Source organism: Xenopus tropicalis, chromosome 5 (assembly GCF_000004195.4).
Source record: "Xenopus tropicalis strain Nigerian chromosome 5, UCB_Xtro_10.0, whole genome shotgun sequence".
Taxonomy (NCBI): domain Eukaryota; kingdom Metazoa; phylum Chordata; class Amphibia; order Anura; family Pipidae; genus Xenopus; species Xenopus tropicalis.
In genome coordinates this window covers 5,628,179-5,649,386 of record NC_030681.2, presented here as the reverse complement: position 1 = coordinate 5,649,386, position 21,208 = coordinate 5,628,179, and the positions used below count along the sequence as shown (strand labels likewise).

The 21,208-nt window shown below is 51.8% G+C and overlaps 1 protein-coding gene across 2 annotated transcripts in view; it reads right to left on the bottom strand.

Moving 5' to 3' along the window:
• Nucleotides 1–21,208, bottom strand: part of babam2 (BRISC and BRCA1 A complex member 2) — a 125,500-nt gene that overhangs the window by 17,982 nt on the left and 86,310 nt on the right. For both annotated transcript variants that reach the window (XM_018093838.2, NM_001005716.1), the window contains 1 exon segment: nt 3,934–4,087. In XM_018093838.2, coding sequence (XP_017949327.2) covers nt 3,934–4,087 — 154 coding nt within the window.

Below are 21,208 nucleotides of genomic sequence, written 5' to 3'. Positions count from 1 at the left end.
TGTAATGCACAGAGTACATACAAAGCTCAGGCTGAGTGGCCAATGACGTGCTGCGACCCACTTGGCTGATGTTGGCCAGACGTACCAGCCACATACAGGAATATGATTTACTTTCCCCGCTCCGGGCAGGGTGCAGTCTCCCACAATCACCTCTTTGTTTGTGCCAATGGATTCTGCTTCCACTTTCTGCAGATGATGAATCCAGTGTTATGAAAGGATAAACACAATGGCTGGATGTGCTCAGCCCATACACCCGGCCTGCCCGGAGCTGTTTGCTTCAAAGGCTTTGGCCCAATTTATGATGTTCTTGAATAAACACACTTGGGCGCTGTGCGCTTGTAAGTAACCCTGGAGCTGACACAATGGCGGGGTAAGAGTTTATTTATGATAAAGCTTGTGCCATTATCCCTGTAATGCTATCAATTACCCATACCCCCACCCCGACAGCTCTAATCAAAGGGCAAATGTATTGTGCATTTTCCTGCTGAATTGTGCTTAGTACAGGGGAATCCCTATGTGCCATAGTTTTATGGTATCTCTCTGTACAGGCTATGAGCAAACTTAGGGGGCTGTTCCTGCTGAATTGTGCTTAGTACAGGGGAATCCCTATGTGCCATAGTTTTATGGTATCTCTCTGTACAGGCTATGAGCAAACTTAGGGGGCTGTTCCTGCTGAATTGTGCTTAGTACAGGGGAATCCCTATGTGCCATAGTTTTATGGTATCTCTCTGTACAGGCTACGAGCAAACTTAGGGGGCTGTTCCTGCTGAATTGTGCTTAGTACAGGGGAATCCCTATGTGCCATAGTTTTATGGTATCTCTCTGTACAGGCTATGAGCAAACTTAGGGGGCTGTTCCTGCTGAATTGTGCTTAGTACAGGGGAATCCCTATATGCCATAGTTTTATGGTATCTCTCTGTACAGGCTATGGGCAAACTTAGGGGGCTGTTCCTGCTGAATTGTGCTTAGTACAGGGGAATCCCTATGTGCCATAGTTTTATGGTATCTCTCTGTACAGGCTATGAGCAAACTTAGGGGGCTGTTCCTGCTGAATTGTGCTTAGTACAGGGGAATCCCTATGTGCCATAGTTTTATGGTATCTCACTGTACAGGCTATGGGCAAACTTAGGGGGCTGTTCCTGCTGAATTGTGCTTAGTACAGGGGAATCCCTATGTGCCATAGTTTTATGGTATCTCTCTGTACAGGCTATGAGCAAACTTAGGGGGCTGTTCCTGCTGAATTGTGCTTAGTACAGGGGAATCCCTATGTGCCATAGTTTTATGGTATCTCTCTGTACAGGCTATGGGCAAACTTAGGGGGCTGTTCCTGCTGAATTGTGCTTAGTACAGGGGAATCCCTATGTGCCATAGTTTTATGGTATCTCTCTGTACAGGCTATGAGCAAACTTAGGGGGCTGTTCCTGCTGAATTGTGCTTAGTACAGGGGAATCCCTATGTACCATAGTTTTATGGTATCTCTCTGTACAGGCTATGGGCAAACTTAGGGGGCTGTTCCTGCTGAATTGTGCTTAGTACAGGGGAATCCCTATGTGCCATAGTTTTATGGTATCTCTCTGTACAGGCTATGAGCAAAGCTGGAGACAGACTGGGCCTTTGCATGTTCATGACTGTAGAATCCCCCACCTTGCTGGTAGCCATCCTCTTCCTCAATTACCTCTTTATATTTCCCAAGCGTTACTGCCTGTTCCAGTCTATTGGCTCTTCCCATAATTTGTCAGAAACAAGAGAACTGAGTGAACTTGGGTGACCCACTCCCACTCCCTTGCAAGCATGGCGGCCCCCGTGTAGCACAATAAGGAGTGGTTGTGTCAGGCTTTCATTCTCAGAAGCTTAAACCGGAGGTGAGAAATCCTGATCCTCAGATGGAAAATTTACAATGGTGGTGCCAGGTCCCTACTACTACTGCTAAATGTGTGCAGAGTGAGCAGATGTGCTTTTTGCTCTTCAATCTGGGGCTTATCTGGGAGGTCTGGATTGAGTTGGTTACGGATCCACTCATTTAATTCCCTTGCCCTCCGCGGGGTCCTTGAGCGTCTCCAACCCACCCCAAACTTCATCCTTCTGCTTCCTTGTCCATAGGGAGTCACAGAAAATATAAGAACCCGGAGAATTCTGATCTTTGTGCCTGGACCTCAGAGAAGCTTTGCTTAGTCTCCTTCCATAGAGTCCTTCCATAGTCTCCTTCCATAGTCTCCTTCCATAGACTCTTTCCATAGTCTCCTTCCATAGACTCCTTCCATAGACTCCTTCCATAGACTCCTTCCATAGACTCCTTCCATAGACTCCTTCCATAGTCTCTTTCTATAGTCTCCTTCCATAGTCTCTTTCTATAGTCTCCTTCCATAGTCTCTTTCTATAGTCTCCTTCCATAGTCTCCTTCCATAGTCTCTTTCTATAGTCTCCTTCCATAGTCTCCTCCCATAGACTCTTTCTATAGTCTCCTTCCATAGAGTCCTTCCATACTCTCCTTCCATAGTCTCCTTCCATAGACTCCTTCCATAGTCTCCTTCCATAGTCTCCTTCCATAGTCTCCTTCCATAGACTCCGTCGATAGTCTCCTTCCATAGACTCCTTCCATAGTCTCCTTCCATAGTCTCCTTCCATAGTCTCCTTCCATAGTCTCCTTCCATAGTCTCCTTCCATAGACTCCTTCCATAGTCTCCTTCCATAGTCTCCTTCCATAGACTCCTTCCATAGACTCCGTCGATAGTCTCCTTCCATAGACTCCTTCCATAGACTCCTTCCATAGACTCCTTCCATAGACTCCTTCCATAGACTCCTTCCATAGACTCCTTCCATAGTCTCCTTCCATAGACTCCTTCCATAGACTCCTTCCATAGACTCCTTCCATAGACTCCTTCCATAGTCTCCTTCCATAGACTCCTTCCATAGACTCCGTCGATAGTCTCCTTCCATAGACTCCTTCCATAGACTCCTTCCATAGACTCCTTCCATAGACTCCTTCCATAGTCTCCTTCCATAGACTCCTTCCATAGACTCCTTCCATAGACTCCTTCCATAGACTCCTTCCATAGTCTCCTTCCATAGACTCCTTCCATAGACTCCTTCCATAGACTCCTTCCATAGACTCCTTCCATAGACTCCTTCCATAGACTCCTTCCATAGACTCCTCCAGGTCAGATTCAGACAAGTCTATGGAGTCCAACTGCTCAAGATACAGTAGTTTATGTAGAGATAACAATGGATAGGGGACGGGCCTCGGTCAGACTTGGAGCTCTTGCAGCAATGCCACTTTGCAAACACGTTAGCACAAAGCCTACTCAGCTGTTAGTTGTATCTACTTGCCCCACCTAGGGCAGAATCTACTGAGGCTGGATTCTAAAACCTATAAATGCACGCATGTATCCCTAAATCTGCAATGAAACATACTCTCAGTAAAAGTGTCCAGCTATTGTCCCCAGGAAGATATAGGGTTGGGCAAGAAGTTCTCTTATCTAAGCCCTTATCAAAGTGCCAATAAAACAATAAGGGAGATAGAGGGCGTTGGCTTCAGCCAATCCCAATAAACACTGCTGAGCAAATAAAGCCGCGGATACCCGGGACGTTGGGTTATAATAATAGAAACCAGAGCAAAACAAGCCCCTCCCAGGTCTGGGTTACAAGCCCCTCCCAGATCTGGGTTACAAACAAAATGAGCAATATAGAGCTATAGGGAGACCCGCCCCACGTATGCGCTACAAGGTATTTTCCCGTTACTCATTCCAGTAATGAAGGTGAGTAATAAAACCACAGAACCATTACACCTTTCCATAGACAGGGTGAGCTGGGGTTGTGTGAGGATAAGAACAACACGGGGTGACCCGGGTACAATAAGGCACATTCCCCAGGGACTGGTTCCGTAGGGCCCAATGGGCGCAGCAGGAAGACCCCCAATACACCAGTAAGACTTACTTTGCCCTCTTGGCCATCTCGTTGCCGTCCCAGCGGGGGCTGTAGGGGTAGTTCTTCTGGGCCTGGGAGTAGAGCTGCCCACTGTTGGTGAAGTGATACACAGACTGGAACGTCAGGGTGGGCTGGTCCCGCGGGAAGTACAGGGGCAGATCAACTGCAATACAGGGAAAGGAACTAAGTTATAAATCTAATGTACTGCATGTGAGTATAGGTCTTTTTACACATAAATGGATAGGAAAAAATGTATCAGCTCTATTTACCATCCTTATGTATCATCCCTATGTATCATACATGTGTATCACTCCTATGTATCATCCCTATGTATCACTCTTATGTATCATACATGTGTATCACTCCTATGTATCATCCGTATATATCACCCCTTTGTACATACATGTGTATCACCCCTATGTACATACATGTGTATCACCCCTATGTATCACCCCTATGTACATACATGTGTATCACCCCTATGTACATACATGTGTATCACCCCTATGTATCACCCCTATGTACATACATGTGTATCATCCCTATGTACATACATGTGTATCACCCCTATGTATCACCCCTATGTACATACATGTGTATCATCCCTATATACATACATGTGTATCACCCCTATGTATCACCCCTATGTACATACATGTGTATCACCCCTATGTACATACATGTGTATCACCCCTATGTATCATCCCTATGTACATACATGTGTATCACCCCTATGTATCACCCCTATGTACATACATGTGTATCATCCCTATGTACATACATGTGTATCACCCCTATGTATCACCCCTATGTACATACATGTGTATCACTCCTATGTACATACATGTGTATCACCCCTATGTATCACTCCTATGTACATACATGTGTATCACCCCTATGTATCACCCCTATGTACATACATGTGTATCATCCCTATGTACATACATGTGTATCACCCCTATGTATCACCCCTATGTACATACATGTGTATCACCCCTATGCCTTTAAATAACTGCATTCCTGCCTTACAGAGAATATGTGAGTCTGTTCCGTACAGATGCAGCTCCATAAATCTGCTGAGGGGCCCCCAGGAGCCACAGAGCCGCCAAACTGTACAAGCTGCTGATTCCCACAGAGTCGCCATTTGTAAATCTGCCCCCCTGCAGGCGCCCAACCCCCTGGAGTTACTTTCCCCCCGGCGCTGGTGTAAATGGAGTTACTTTCCCCCCGGCGCTGGTGTAAATGGAGTTGCTTTCCCCCCCGGCGCTGGTGTAAATGGAGTTACTTTCCCCCCGGCGCTGGTGTAAATGGAGTTGCTTTCCCCCCCGGCGCTGGTGTAAATGGAGTTACTTTCCCCCCGGCGCTGGTGTAAATGGAGTTGCTTTCCCCCCCGGCGCTGGTGTAAATGGAGTTACTTTCCCCCCCGGCGCTGGTGTAAATGGAGTTGCTTTCCCCCCCGACGCTGGTGTAAATGGAGTTGCTTTCCCCCGGCGCTGGTGTAAATGGAGTTGCTTTCCCCCCCGGCGCTGGTGTAAATGGAGTTACTTTCCCCCCCGGCGCTGGTGTAAATGGAGTTGCTTTCCCCCCCAGCGCTGGTGTAAATGGAGTTGCTTTCCCCCCGGCGCTGGTGTAAATGGAGTTACTTTCCCCCCCAGCGCTGGTGTAAATGGAGTTGCTTTCCCCCCGGCGCTGGTGTAAATGGAGTTACTTTCCCCCCCAGCGCTGGTGTAAATGGAGTTGCTTTCCCCCCGGCGCTGGTGTAAATGGAGTTACTTTCCCCCCCAGCGCTGGTGTAAATGGAGTTGCTTTCCCCCCGGCGCTGGTGTAAATGGAGTTACTTTCCCCCCCGGCGCTGGTGTAAATGGAGTTACTTTCCCCCCCGGCGCTGGTGTAAATGGAGTTGCTTTCCCCCCCGGCGCTGGTGTAAATGGAGTTGCTTTCCCCCCCGGCGCTGGTGTAAATGGAGTTGCTTTCCCCCCGGCGCTGGTGTAAATGGAGTTACTTTCCCCCCCGGCGCTGGTGTAAATGGAGTTACTTTCCCCCCGGCGCTGGTGTAAATGGAGTTGCTTTCCCCCCCGGCGCTGGTGTAAATGGAGTTACTTTCCCCCCGGCGCTGGTGTAAATGGAGTTGCTTTCCCCCCCGGCGCTGGTGTAAATGGAGTTACTTTCCCCCCGGCGCTGGTGTAAATGGAGTTACTTTCCCCCCGGCGCTGGTGTAAATGGAGTTGCTTTCCCCCCCGGCGCTGGTGTAAATGGAGTTACTTTCCCCCCGGCGCTGGTGTAAATGGAGTTGCTTTCCCCCCCGGCGCTGGTGTAAATGGAGTTACTTTCCCCCCCGGCGCTGGTGTAAATGGAGTTGCTTTCCCCCCCGACGCTGGTGTAAATGGAGTTGCTTTCCCCCCGGCGCTGGTGTAAATGGAGTTGCTTTCCCCCCCGGCGCTGGTGTAAATGGAGTTACTTTCCCCCCCGGCGCTGGTGTAAATGGAGTTGCTTTCCCCCCCGGCGCTGGTGTAAATGGAGTTGCTTTCCCCCCGGCGCTGGTGTAAATGGAGTTGCTTTCCCCCCGGCGCTGGTGTAAATGGAGTTACTTTCCCCCCCGGCGCTGGTGTAAATGGAGTTACTTTCCCCCCCGGCGCTGGTGTAAATGGAGTTGCTTTCCCCCCCGGCGCTGGTGTAAATGGAGTTGCTTTCCCCCCGGCGCTGGTGTAAATGGAGTTGCTTTCCCCCCCGGCGCTGGTGTAAATGGAGTTGCTTTCCCCCCCGGCGCTGGTGTAAATGGAGTTGCTTTCCCCCCCGGCGCTGGTGTAAATGGAGTTGCTTTCCCCCCCGGCGCTGGTGTAAATGGAGTTGCTTTCCCCCCGGCGCTGGTGTAAATGGAGTTGCTTTCCCCCCGGCGCTGGTGTAAATGGAGTTACTTTCCCCCCCGGCGCTGGTGTAAATGGAGTTACTTTCCCCCCCGGCGCTGGTGTAAATGGAGTTACTTTCCCCCCCGGCGCTGGTGTAAATGGAGTTGCTTTCCCCCCCAGCGCTGGTGTAAATGGAGTTGCTTTCCCCCCCGGCGCTGGTGTAAATGGAGTTGCTTTCCCCCCGGCGCTGGTGTAAATGGAGTTACTTTCCCCCCCGGCGCTGGTGTAAATGGAGTTACTTTCCCCCCCGGCGCTGGTGTAAATGGAGTTGCTTTCCCCCCCGGCGCTGGTGTAAATGGAGTTGCTTTCCCCCCGGCGCTGGTGTAAATGGAGTTGCTTTCCCCCCCGGCGCTGGTGTAAATGGAGTTGCTTTCCCCCCCGGCGCTGGTGTAAATGGAGTTGCTTTCCCCCCCGGCGCTGGTGTAAATGGAGTTGCTTTCCCCCCCGGCGCTGGTGTAAATGGAGTTGCTTTCCCCCCGGCGCTGGTGTAAATGGAGTTGCTTTCCCCCCGGCGCTGGTGTAAATGGAGTTGCTTTCCCCCCGGCGCTGGTGTAAATGGGCAGAGAGACAGTATCTGCCCCCCCCGTGCCCCCCATCTCACAGCGCGACGTTGCGCCTTAATAACAATGCCAGGGGATGAGTGGCCGGTAGGGATGGAGGCGCTGGCAGTACCACGGCACAACACTCCCATTTGCAGGGTCGATGCTTTGGATTCTTTACTCGAAATATCCCAGTAACTTCCTGTGGCACTTTAACTCCCATAAATATATATATTCAGGGTTGGACTGGGGCCCACCGGCTTCTGCCTCAGGGGCCCCTGCACCTCTCAATGGCCCCCGCCGCGGCCTTCACACACCTCCCGCACCCATCCTATCCCAGAGACCAGAGGATCTGTGGAGCGCCCTGGGCCACCGGGACCCACCAAGTTTTTTCCTGGTGCCCCGGCGGTAATTATATTTTAGTTGGGATCATGTATAATGGGGTTCCTCGCCAGCGATGCGTCCTCACCTGGGTCAGACTGGGGGGTGCAGGGCCCACCGGGGCTTCAGCCTCAGGGGCCCCTGCACCCCCCAATGGCCCCCGCCGCCTTCACCCCCCCGCAGAGGCCCCCAAGAGACCCCGGGTGGCCCAGTCTAACACTGGTCCTCACCCCTTGCAATGAGGTGGCACGATGCGCTGGGGCCGAGGCTCACACTGAGGCAGACAGGTAGTAACCAGGGGTGAGGACGCGGAGGGGGCTGTAGTTTGAGCCCACCCCCCAACAGTCTGAGGGACCGTGAACTGGCCCCCCTGTTTAAAAAGCTTGAGGGCCCCTAATGTATAAAGTTCTGCTTAATTATTACAGAGAAAAGGGAATCATTTAACCATTAAATAAACCCAATAGGGCTGTTCTGCCCCCAATAAGGGGTAATTATATCTTAGTTGGGATCAAGTACAGGTACTGTTTTATTATTACAGAGAAAAGGGAATCATTTAACCATGAAATAAACCCAATAGGGCTGTTCTGCCCCCAATAAGGGGTAATTATATCTTAGTTGGGATCAAGTACAGGTACTGTTTTATTATTACAGAGAAAAGGGAATCATTTAACCATGAAATAAACCCAATAGGGCTGTTCTGCCCCAATAAGGGGTAATTATATCTTAGTTGGGATCAAGTACAGGTACTGTTTTATTATTACAGAGAAAAGGGAATCATTTAACCATTAAATAAACCCAATAGGGCTGTTCTGCCCCAATAAGGGGTAATTATATCTTAGTTGGGATCAAGTACAGGTACTGTTTTATTATTACAGAGAAAAGGGAATCATTTAACCATTAAATAAACCCAATAGGGCTGTTCTGCCCCCAATAAGGGGTAATTATATCTTAGTTGGGATCAAGTACAGGTACTGTTTTATTATTACAGAGAAAAGGGAATCATTTAACCATGAAATAAACCCAATAGGGCTGTTCTGCCCCCAATAAGGGGTAATTATATCTTAGTTGGGATCAAGTACAGGTACTGTTTTATTATTACAGAGAAAAGGGAATCATTTAACCATTAAATAAACCCAATAGGGCTGTTCTGCCCCCAATAAGGGGTAATTATATCTTAGTTGGGATCAAGTACAGGTACTGTTTTATTATTACAGAGAAAAGGGAATCATTTAACCATTAAATAAACCCAATAGGGCTGTTCTGCCCCAATAAGGGGTAATTATATCTTAGTTGGGATCAAGTACAGGTACTGTTTTATTATTACAGAGAAAAGGGAATCATTTAACCATTAAATAAACCCAATAGGGCTGTTCTGCCCCCAATAAGGGGTAATTATATCTTAGTTGGGATCAAGTACAGGTACTGTTTTATTATTACAGAGAAAAGGGAATCATTTAAACATTAAATAAACCCAATAGGGCTGTTCTGCCCCAATAAGGGGTAATTATATCTTAGTTGGGATCAAGTACAGGTACTGTTTTATTATTACAGAGAAAAGGGAATCATTTAACCATGAAATAAACCCAATAGGGCTGTTCTGCCCCCAATAAGGGGTAATTATATCTTAGTTGGGATCAAGTACAGGTACTGTTTTATTATTACAGAGAAAAGGGAATCATTTTTAAAAATGTGAACTATTTGATTAAAATGAAGTCTATGGAAGACGGCCATCATGTAATTCAGAGCTGTCTGGATAATGGGTTTCCACTTGCACCCATTAGTGAACTCTGCAGAAATCCTTCCACAATTGCCCCAAAACATTAGGACACAATATGCATTTTACCTTTGTTTAACCCTACGCTTTGTGAGGAATCCCAGCAGGGAAGCTCAGCATAAAGGGAAAGCAAACAACGTATAGGAAGGAGAGGCTGATGCCACAATGGGGCTGAGTCCCAGCACGTCCCGGCACAGGAGGGGACACAGGGGCAGAATTCTATACGTAGCGGTGCTTGGAATTCACACAAACAGGAAGTAACCTGGAGTCACCCGGCTATAGCAACCGCGGCTCCGAGTACATTCCCTGCCAGGCTGTTTACGGTATCGGGTCGCAGAGAGAACAAAAACATCTTTTGGTTGAGCAACGGCTGATTGACGGGGTGTTTCCAGGTCACTGCTGGGAATGGTTAAAGGAACAGGAACACTGAAACCCAGAGAGCTTACATGGTAGCGCCCCCCTCAGGCACCAACCCCACATACATATCTCCAGTCTGGGCACCCAGTAATATCATCCCCAGACCCTAAAGCCCCCAGTCTGGGCACCCAGTAATATCATCTCCAGACCCTAAAGCCTCCAGTCTGGGCACCCAGTAATGTCATCCCCAGACCCTAAAGCCCCCAGTCTGGGCACCCAGTAATATCATCTCCAGACCCTAAAGCCTCCAGTCTGCGCACCCAGTAATATCATCTCCAGACCCTAAAGCCTCCAGTCTGGGCACCCAGTAATGTCATCCCCAGACCCTAAAGCCTTCAGTCTGGGCACCCAGTAATGTCATCCCCAGACCCTAAAGCCTCCAGTCTGGGCACCCAGTAATATCATCTCCAGACCCTAAAGCCTCCAGTCTGGGCACCCAGTAATATCATCTCCAGACCCTAAAGCCTCCAGTCTGGGCACCCAGTAATATCATCCCCAGACCCTAAAGCCTCCAGTCTGGGCACCCAGTAATATCATCTCCAGACCCTAAAGCCTCCAGTCTGGGCACCCAGTAATATCATCTCCAGACCCTAAAGCCTCCAGTCTGGGCACCCAGTAATATCATCTCCAGACCCTAAAGCCTCCAGTCTGGGCACCCAGTAATATCATCTCCAGACCCTAAAGCCTCCAGTCTGGGCACCCAGTAATATCATCTCCAGACCCTAAAGCCTCCAGTCTGTGCACCCAGTAATATCATCTCCAGACCCTAAAGCCTCCAGTCTGCGCACCCAGTAATATCATCTCCAGACCCTAAAGCCTCCAGTCTGGGCACCCAGTAATGTCATCCCCAGACCCTAAAGCCTTCAGTCTGGGCACCCAGTAATGTCATCCCCAGACCCTAAAGCCTCCAGTCTGGACACCCAGTAATATCATCTCCAGACCCTAAAGCCTCCAGTCTGGGCACCCAGTAATATCATCCCCAGACCCTAAAGCCTCCAGTCTGGGCACCCAGTAATGTCATCCCCAGACCCTAAAGCCTTCAGTCTGGGCACCCAGTAATGTCATCCCCAGACCCTAAACCCTCCAGTCTGGGCACCCAGTAATGTCATCTCCAGACCCTAAAGCCCCCAGTCTGGGCACCCAGTAATGTCATCCCCAGACCCAAAAGCCTCCAGTCTGGGCACCCAGTAATGTCATCTCCAGACCCTAAAGCCTCCAGTCTGGGCACCCAGTAATGTCATCTCCGGACCCTAAAGCCCCCAATCTGGGCACCCAGTAATATCATCCCCAGACCCTAAAGCCCCCAGTCTGGGCACCCAGTAATATCATCCCCAGACCCTAAAGCCCCCAGTCTGGGCACCCAGTAATATCATCTCCAGGCCCTAAAGCCCCCAGTCTGGGCACCCAGTAATATCATCTCCAGACCCTAAAGCCTCCAGTCTGCGCACCCAGTAATATCATCTCCAGACCCTAAAGCCCCCAGTCTGGGCACCCAGTAATGTCATCCCCAGACCCTAAAGCCTCCAGTCTGGGCACCCAGTAATATCATCTCCAGACCCTAAAGCCTCCAGTCTGCGCACCCAGTAATATCATCTCCAGACCCTAAAGCCTCCAGTCTGGGCACCCAGTAATGTCATCCCCAGACCCTAAAGCCTTCAGTCTGGGCACCCAGTAATGTCATCCCCAGACCCTAAAGCCTCCAGTCTGGGCACCCAGTAATATCATCTCCAGACCCTAAAGCCTCCAGTCTGGGCACCCAGTAATATCATCCCCAGACCCTAAAGCCTCCAGTCTGGGCACCCAGTAATGTCATCCCCAGACCCTAAAGCCTTCAGTCTGGGCACCCAGTAATGTCATCCCCAGACCCTAAACCCTCCAGTCTGGGCACCCAGTAATGTCATCTCCAGACCCTAAAGCCCCCAGTCTGGGCACCCAGTAATGTCATCCCCAGACCCAAAAGCCTCCAGTCTGGGCACCCAGTAATGTCATCTCCAGACCCTAAAGCCTCCAGTCTGGGCACCCAGTAATGTCATCTCCGGACCCTAAAGCCCCCAATCTGGGCACCCAGTAATATCATCCCCAGACCCTAAAGCCCCCAGTCTGGGCACCCAGTAATATCATCCCCAGACCCTAAAGCACCCAGTCTGGGCACCCAGTAATATCATCTCCAGACCCTAAAGCCCCCAGTCTGGGCACCCAGTAATATCATCTCCAGACCCTAAAGCCCCCAGTCTGGGCACCCAGTAATATCATCTCCAGACCCTAAAGCCCCCAGTCTGGGCACCCAGTAATATCATCCCCAGACCCTAAAGCCTCCAGTCTGGGCACCCAGTAATGTCATCTCCGGACCCTAAAGCCCCCAATCTGGGCACCCAGTAATATCATCCCCAGACCCTAAAGCCCCCAGTCTGGGCACCCAGTAATATCATCCCCAGACCCTAAAGCACCCAGTCTGGGCACCCAGTAATATCATCTCCAGACCCTAAAGCCCCCAGTCTGGGCACCCAGTAATATCATCTCCAGACCCTAAAGCCCCCAGTCTGGGCACCCAGTAATATCATCTCCAGACCCTAAAGCCTCCAGTCTGGGCACCCAGTAATATCATCTCCATACCCTAAAGCCCCCAGTCTGGGCACCCAGTAATGTAATCTCCAGACCCTAAAGCCCCCAGTCTGGGCACCCAGTAATATCATCTCCAGACCCTAAAGCCCCCAGTCTGGGCACCCAGTAATATAATCCCCAGACCCTAAAGCCTCCAGTCTGGGCACCCAGTAATATCATCTCCAGACCCTAAAGCCCCCAGTCTGGGCACCCAGTAATGTAATCTCCAGACCCTAAAGCCTCCAGTCTGGGCACCCAGTAATATCATCTCCATACCCTAAAGCCCCCAGTCTGGGCACCCAGTAATATCATCCCCAGACCCTAAAGCCTCCAGTCTGGGCACCCAGTAATGTCATCCCCAGACCCTAAAGCCTCCAGTAATGTCATCCCCAGACCCTAAAGCCTCCAGTAATATCATCTCCAGACCCTAAAGCCTCCAGTCTGGGCACCCAGTAATATCATCTCCAGACCCTAAAGCCCCCAGTCTGGGCACCCAGTAATGTCATCCCCAGACCCTAAAGCCCCCAGTCTGGGCACCCAGTAATATCATCCCCAGACCCTAAAGCCCCCAGTCTGGGCACCCAGTAATATCATCTCCATACCCTAAAGCCCCCAGTCTGGGCACCCAGTAATATCATCTCCAGACCCTAAAGCCTCCAGTCTGGGCACCCAGTAATATCATCTCCGTACCCTAAAGCCCCCAGTCTGGGCACCCAGTAATATCATCTCCAGACCCTAAAGCCTCCAGTCTGGGCACCCAGTAATGTCATCCCCAGACCCTAAAGCCCCCAGTCTGGGCACCCAGTAATATCATCCCCAGACCCTAAAGCCTCCAGTCTGGGCACCCAGTAATATCATCCCCAGACCCTAAAGCTCCCAGTCTGGGCACCCAGTAATATCATCCCCAGACCCTAAAGCCCCCAGTCTGGGAACCCAGTAATATCATCCCCAGACCCTAAAGCCCCCAGTCTGGGCACCCAGTAATATCATCTCCAGACCCTAAAGCCCCCAGTCTGGGCACCCAGTAATATCATCTCCAGACCCTAAAGCCCCCAGTCTGGGCACCCAGTAATATCATCCCCAGACCCTAAAGCCTCCAGTCTGGCACCCAGTAATATCATCTCTAGACCCTAAAGCCCCCAGTCTGGGAACCCAGTAATGTCATCCCCAGACCCTAAAGCCCCCAGTCTGGGCACCCAGTAATATCATCCCCAGACCCTAAAGCCCCCAGTCTGGGCACCCAGTAATGTCATCCCCAGACCCTAAAGCCCCCAGTCTGGGCACCCAGTAATGTCATCTCCAGACCCTAAAGCCCCCAGTCTGGGCACCCAGTAATGTCATCTCCAGACCCTAAAGCCCCCAGTCTGGGCACCCAGTAATGTCATCCCCAGACCCTAAAGCCCCCAGTCTGGGCACCCAGTAATATCATCTCCAGACCCTAAAGCCCCCAGTCTGGGCACCCAGTAATGTCATCCCCAGACCCTAAAGCCCCCAGTCTGGGCACCCAGTAATATCATCTCCAGACCCTAAAGCCCCCAGTCTGGGCACCCAGTAATGTCATCTCCAGACCCTAAAGCCCCCAGTCTGGGCACCCAGTAATGTCATCCCCAGACCCTAAAGCCCCCAGTCTGGGCACCCAGTAATATCATCTCCAGACCCTAGAGCCCCCAGTCTGGGCACCCAGTAATGTCATCCCCAGACCCTAAAGCCCCCAGTCTGGGCACCCAGTAATATCATCCCCAGACCCTAAAGCCCCAGTCTGGGCACCCAGTAATATCATCCCCAGACCCTAAAGCCTCCAGTCTGGGCACCCAGTAATATCATCCCCAGACCCTAAAGCCCCCAGTCTGGGCACCCAGTAATGTCACCCCCAGACCCTAAAGCCCCCAGTCTGGGCACCCAGTAATATCATCTCCAGACCTAAAGCTCCCAGTCTGGGCACCCAGTAATATCATCTCCAGACCCTAAAGCCCCCAGTCTGGGCACCCAGTAATATCATCTCCAGACCCTAAAGCTCCCAGTCTGGGCACCCAGTAATATCATCCCCAGACCCTAAAGCCCCCAGTCTGGGCACCCAGTAATATCATCTCCAGACCCTAAAGCCTCCAGTCTGGGCACCCAGTAATATCATCTCCAGACCCTAAAGCCTCCAGTCTGGGCACCCAGTAATATCATCTCCAGACCCTAAAGCCTCCAGTCTGGGCACCCAGTAATATCATCTCCAGACCCTAAAGCCTCCAGTCTGGGCACCCAGTAATATCATCCCCAGACCCTAAAGCCCCCAGTCTGGGCACCCAGTAATGTCATCCCCAGACCCTAAAGCCTCCAGTCTGGGCACCCAGTAATGTCACCCCCAGACCCTAAAGCCCCCAGTCTGGCACCCAGTAATATCATCTCCAGACCCTAAAGCCCCCAGTCTGGGCACCCAGTAATATCTCCAGACCCTAAAGCCCCCAGTCTGGGCACCCAGTAATATCATCCCCAGACCCTAAAGCCCCCAGTCTGGGCACCCAGTAATATCATCTCCAGACCCTAAAGCCCCCAGTCTGGGCACCCAGTAATGTCATCCCCAGACCCTAAAGCCCCCAGTCTGGGCACCCAGTAATGTCATCTCCAGACCCTAAAGCCCCCAGTCTGGGCACCCAGTAATATCATCCCAGACCTAAAGCCCCCAGTCTGGGCACCCAGTAATGTCATCCCCAGACCCTAAAGCCCCCAGTCTGGGCACCCAGTAATGTCATCCCCAGACCCTAAAGCCCCCAGTCTGGGCACCCAGTAATGTCATCTCCAGACCCTAAAGCCCCCAGTCTGGGCACCCAGTAATATCATCTCCAGACCCTAAAGCCCCCAGTCTGGGCACCCAGTAATGTCATCTCCAGACCCTAAAGCCCCCAGTCTGGGCACCCAGTAATGTCATCTACAGACCCTAAAGCCCCCAGTCTGGGCACCCAGTAATATCATCTCCAGACCCTAAAGCCCCCAGTCTGGGCACCCAGTAATGTCATCCCCAGACCCTAAAGCCCCCAGTCTGGGCACCCAGTAATATCATCCCCAGACCCTAAAGCCCCCAGTCTGGGCACCCAGTAATATCATCCCCAGACCCTAAAGCCTCCAGTCTGGGCACCCAGTAATATCATCCCCAGACCCTAAAGCCCCCAGTCTGGGCACCCAGTAATGTCACCCCCAGACCCTAAAGCCCCCAGTCTGGGCACCCAGTAATATCATCTCCAGACCCTAAAGCTCCCAGTCTGGGCACCCAGTAATATCATCTCCAGACCCTAAAGCCCCCAGTCTGGGCACCCAGTAATATCATCTCCAGACCCTAAAGCTCCCAGTCTGGGCACCCAGTAATATCATCCCCAGACCCTAAAGCCCCCAGTCTGGGCACCCAGTAATATCATCTCCAGACCCTAAAGCCTCCAGTCTGGGCACCCAGTAATATCATCTCCAGACCCTAAAGCCTCCAGTCTGGGCACCCAGTAATATCATCTCCAGACCCTAAAGCCTCCAGTCTGGGCACCCAGTAATATCATCTCCAGACCCTAAAGCCTCCAGTCTGGGCACCCAGTAATATCATCCCCAGACCCTAAAGCCCCCAGTCTGGGCACCCAGTAATGTCATCCCCAGACCCTAAAGCCTCCAGTCTGGGCACCCAGTAATGTCACCCCCAGACCCTAAAGCCCCCAGTCTGGCACCCAGTAATATCATCTCCAGACCCTAAAGCCCCCAGTCTGGCACCCAGTAATATCATCTCCAGACCCTAAAGCCTCCAGTCTGGGCACCCAGTAATATCTCCAGACCCTAAAGCCCCCAGTCTGGGCACCCAGTAATATCATCCCCAGACCCTAAAGCCCCCAGTCTGGGCACCCAGTAATATCATCTCCAGACCCTAAAGCCCCCAGTCTGGGCACCCAGTAATGTCATCCCCAGACCCTAAAGCCCCCAGTCTGGGCACCCAGTAATGTCATCTCCAGACCCTAAAGCCCCCAGTCTGGGCACCCAGTAATATCATCCCCAGACCCTAAAGCCCCCAGTCTGGGCACCCAGTAATGTCATCCCCAGACCCTAAAGCCCCCAGTCTGGGCACCCAGTAATGTCATCCCCAGACCCTAAAGCCCCCAGTCTGGGCACCCAGTAATGTCATCTCCAGACCCTAAAGCCCCCAGTCTGGGCACCCAGTAATATCATCTCCAGACCCTAAAGCCCCCAGTCTGGGCACCCAGTAATGTCATCCCCAGACCCTAAAGCCCCCAGTCTGGGCACCCAGTAATATCATCCCCAGACCCTAAAGCTCCCAGTCTGGGCACCCAGTAATATCATCCCCAGACCCTAAAGCCTCCAGTCTGGGCACCCAGTAATGTTATCTCCTCTGAGACTATTGCTCTGAGCCAGAGTGAATATACGGAACCCTTGCCATAAAGCAAGGCAGTGCTGCTGTTGCTTCCCAGACAGGATGCAGATGAGTAGCAGGAAATGCTGCCCCCTATTCTCCCAGCAGCCCCTGGGTTACATATTACACACAGTTTCAGGTGTGAGTGGATAGTTCAGCACAGGAGCTGACTCACAGCGGCTACAGACAACGAGTGATGAGTAACGAGTATGACAGCAGCCCCCAGCTTACTCACCACTCTCACATGGGTGCCGTTGCACAAGCGTTAGTAAATAATGACACTGCTTTTATCTGTGCCGCCCGCGAGCATGGCACACGCCGCTGCACCCTAAATATAGCGCCGGTGATTCACTCGCACATTGTGTCTGTGTTTACACAAGCGTGAAACAAACCGTCACACTACTGTCACAGGGAAATCATCTCTTGTCATAAACTGCAGGGAAAATACTGTAAACAAACAGGCAACAACCTGGCGCAAAATGCAATGTGTGACACCGTGAAACACACTGAGCACCTTGTCACTATCACTGTAATTAAAGGCCAAGCTAAGCCTACTGTAAGAAATCTGCACAGGGTGGGAATGCTGGGAGGATGTATGCAGGGATTCTGGGTGGATGTGTGCAGAGCTGGAGGATTCTGGGAAGTTTTGTGCAGGGCTGGAGAATTCTGGGAAGTTTTGTGCAGGGCTGGAGGATTCTGGGAGGATGTGTGGAGGATGCTGGGGAATTGTGTGCAGGAGTGGAGGATGCTGGGAAGTTGTGTGCAGGATGCTGGGAAGTTGTGTCTAGGAGTGGAGGATGCTGGGAAGTTGTGTGCAGGAGTGGAGGATGCTGGGAAGTTGTGTGCAGGATGCTGGGAAGTTGTGTCTAGGAGTGGAGGATGCTGGGAAGTTGTGTGCAGGAGTGGAGGATGCTGGGAAGTTGTGTGCAGGAGTGGAGGATGCTGGGAAGTTGTGTGCAGGAGTGGAGGATGCTGGGAAGTTGTGTCTAGGAGCGGAGGGTGCTGGGAAGTTGTGTGCAGGATTAGAGCATGCTGGGAAGTTGTGTGCAGGAGTAGAGCATGCTCGGAAGTTGTGTGCAGGAGTGGAGGATGCTGGGAAGTTGTGTCTAGGAGCGGAGGGTGCTGGGAAGTTGTGTGCAGGAGTAGAGCATGCTCGGAAGTTGTGTGCAGGAGTGGAGGATGCTGGGAAGTTGTGTCTAGGAGCGGAGGGTGCTGGGAAGTTGTGTGCAGGAGTAGAGCATGCTCGGAAGTTGTGTGCAGGAGTGGAGGATGCTGGGAAGTTGTGTCTAGGAGCGGAGGGTGCTGGGAAGTTGTGTGCAGGAGTAGAGCATGCTCGGAAGTTGTGTGCAGGAGTGGAGGATGCTGGGAAGTTGTGTCTAGGAGCGGAGGGTGCTGGGAAGTTGTGTGCAGGATTAGAGCATGCTGGGAAGTTGTGTGCAGGAGTAGAGCATGCTCGGAAGTTGTGTGCAGGAGTGGAGGATGCTGGGAAGTTGTGTCTAGGAGCGGAGGGTGCTGGGAAGTTGTGTGCAGGATTAGAGCATGCTGGGAAGTTGTGTGCAGGAGTAGAGCATGCTCGGAAGTTGTGTGCAGGAGTGGAGGATGCTGGGAAGTTGTGTCTAGGAGTGGAGGGTGCTGGGAAGTTGTGTGCAGGAGTAGAGCATGCTGGGAAGTTGTGTGCAGGAGTGGAGGATGCTGGGAAGTTGTGTCTAGGAGCGGAGGGTGCTGGGAAGTTGTGTGCAGGATTAGAGCATGCTGGGAAGTTGTGTGCAGGATTAGAGCATGCTGGGAAGTTGTGTGCAGGAGTAGAGCATGCTGGGAAGTTCACAGGGAAATCATCTCTTGTCATAAACTGCAGGGAAAATACTGTAAACAAACAGGCAACAACCTGGCGCAAAATGCAATGTGTGACACCGTGAAACGCACTGAGCACCTTGTCACTATCACTGTAATTAAAGGCCAAGCTAAGCCTACTGTAAGAAATCTGCACAGGGTGGGAATGCTGGGAGGATGTATGCAGGGATTCTGGGTGGATGTGTGCAGAGCTGGAGGATTCTGGGAAGTTTTGTGCAGGGCTGGAGAATTCTGGGAAGTTTTGTGCAGGGCTGGAGGATTCTGGGAGGATGTGTGGAGGATGCTGGGGAATTGTGTGCAGGAGTGGAGGATGCTGGGAAGTTGTGTCTAGGAGTGGAGGATGCTGGGAATTTGTGTGCAGGAGTGAAGGATGCTGGGAATTGTGTGCAGGAGTGGAGGATGCTGGGAAGTTGTGTCTAGGAGTGGAGGATGCTGGGAATTTGTGTGCAGGAGTGAAGGATGCTGGGAAGTTGTGTCTAGGAGTGGAGGATGCTGGGAATGTGTGTGCAGGAGTGAAGGATGCTGGGAATTTGTGTGCAGGAGTGAAGGATGCTGGGAAGTTGTGTCTAGGAGTGAAGGATGCTGGGAAGTTGTGTCTAGGAGTGGAGGATGCTGGGGAATTGTGTGCAGGAGTGAAGGATGCTGGGAAGTTGTGTCTAGGAGTGGAGGATGCTGGGAATTTGTGTGCAGGAGTGAAGGATGCTGGGAAGTTGTGTCTAGGAGTGGAGGATGCTGGGGAATTGTGTGCAGGAGTGAAGGATGCTGGGAAGTTGTGTCTAGGAGTGGAGGATGCTGGGAAGTTGTGTGCAGGAGTGGAGGATGCTGGGAAGTTGTGTCTAGGAGTGGAGGATGCTGGGAAGTTGTGTGCAGGAGTGGAGGATACTGGGAAGTTGTGTGCAGGAGTGGAGGATACTGGGAAGTTGTGTCTAGGAGTGGAGGATGCTGGGAAGTTGTGTGCAGGAGTGGAGGATACTGGGAAGTTGTGTCTAGGAGTGGAGGATGCTGGGAAGTTGTGTGCAGGAGTGGAGGATGCTGGGAAGTTGTGTCTAGGAGTGGAGGATGCTGGGAAGTTGTGTGCAGGAGTGGAGGATGCTGGGAAGTTGTGTGCAGGAGTAGAGGATGCTGGGAAGTTGTGTCTAGGAGTGGAGGATGCTGGGAAGTTGTGTGCAGGATGCTGGGAAGTTGTGTCTAGGAGTGGAGGATGCTGGGAAGTTGTGTGCAGGAGTGGAGGATGCTGGGAAGTTGTGTGCAGGAGTGGAGGATGCTGGGAAGTTGTGTGCAGGAGTGGAGGATGCTGGGAAGTTGTGTCTAGGAGTGGAAGATGCTGGGAAGTTGTGTGCAGGAGTGGAGGATGCTGGGAAGTTGTGTCTAGGAGCGGAGGGTGCTGGGAAGTTGTGTGCAGGATTAGAGCATGCTGGGAAGTTGTGTGCAGGAGTAGAGCATGCTCGGAAGTTGTGTGCAGGAGTGGAGGATGCTGGGAAGTTGTGTCTAGGAGTGGAGGGTGCTGGGAAGTTGTGTGCAGGAGCAGAGCATGCTCGGAAGTTGTGTGCAGGAGTGGAGGATGCTGGGAAGTTGTGTCTAGGAGCGGAGGGTGCTGGGAAGTTGTGTGCAGGAGTAGAGCATGTTGGGAAGTTGTGTGCAGGAGTAGAGCATGCTCGGAAGTTGTGTGCAGGAGTGGAGGATGCTGGGAAGTTGTGTCTAGGAGCGGAGGGTGCTGGGAAGTTGTGTGCAGGATTAGAGCATGCTGGGAAGTTGTGTGCAGGATTAGAGCATGCTGGGAAGTTGTGTGCAGGAGTAGAGCATGCTGGGAAGTTGTGTGCAGGAGTGGAGGATGCTGGGAAGTTGTGTCTAGGAGTGGAGGATGCTGGGAAGTTGTGTCTAGGAGCGGAGGGTGCTGGGAAGTTGTGTGCAGGATTAGAGCATGCTGGGAAGTTGTGTGCAGGAGTAGAGCATGCTCGGAAGTTGTGTGCAGGAGTGGAGGATGCTGGGAAGTTGTGTCTAGGAGTGGAGGATGCTGGGAAGTTGTGTCTAGGAGCGGAGGGTGCTGGGAAGTTGTGTGCAGGATTAGAGCATGCTGGGAAGTTGTGTGCAGGAGTAGAGCATGCTCGGAAGTTGTGTGCAGGAGTGGAGGATGCTGGGAAGTTGTGTCTAGGAGTGGAGGGTGCTGGGAAGTTGTGTGCAGGAGTAGAGCATGCTCGGAAGTTGTGTGCAGGAGTGGAGGATGCTGGGAAGTTGTGTCTAGGAGCGGAGGGTGCTGGGAAGTTGTGTGCAGGAGTAGAGCATGCTGGGAAGTTGTGTGCAGGAGTAGAGCATGCTCGGAAGTTGTGTGCAGGAGTGGAGGATGCTGGGAAGTTGTGTCTAGGAGCGGAGGGTGCTGGGAAGTTGTGTGCAGGATTAGAGCATGCTGGGAAGTTGTGTGCAGGAT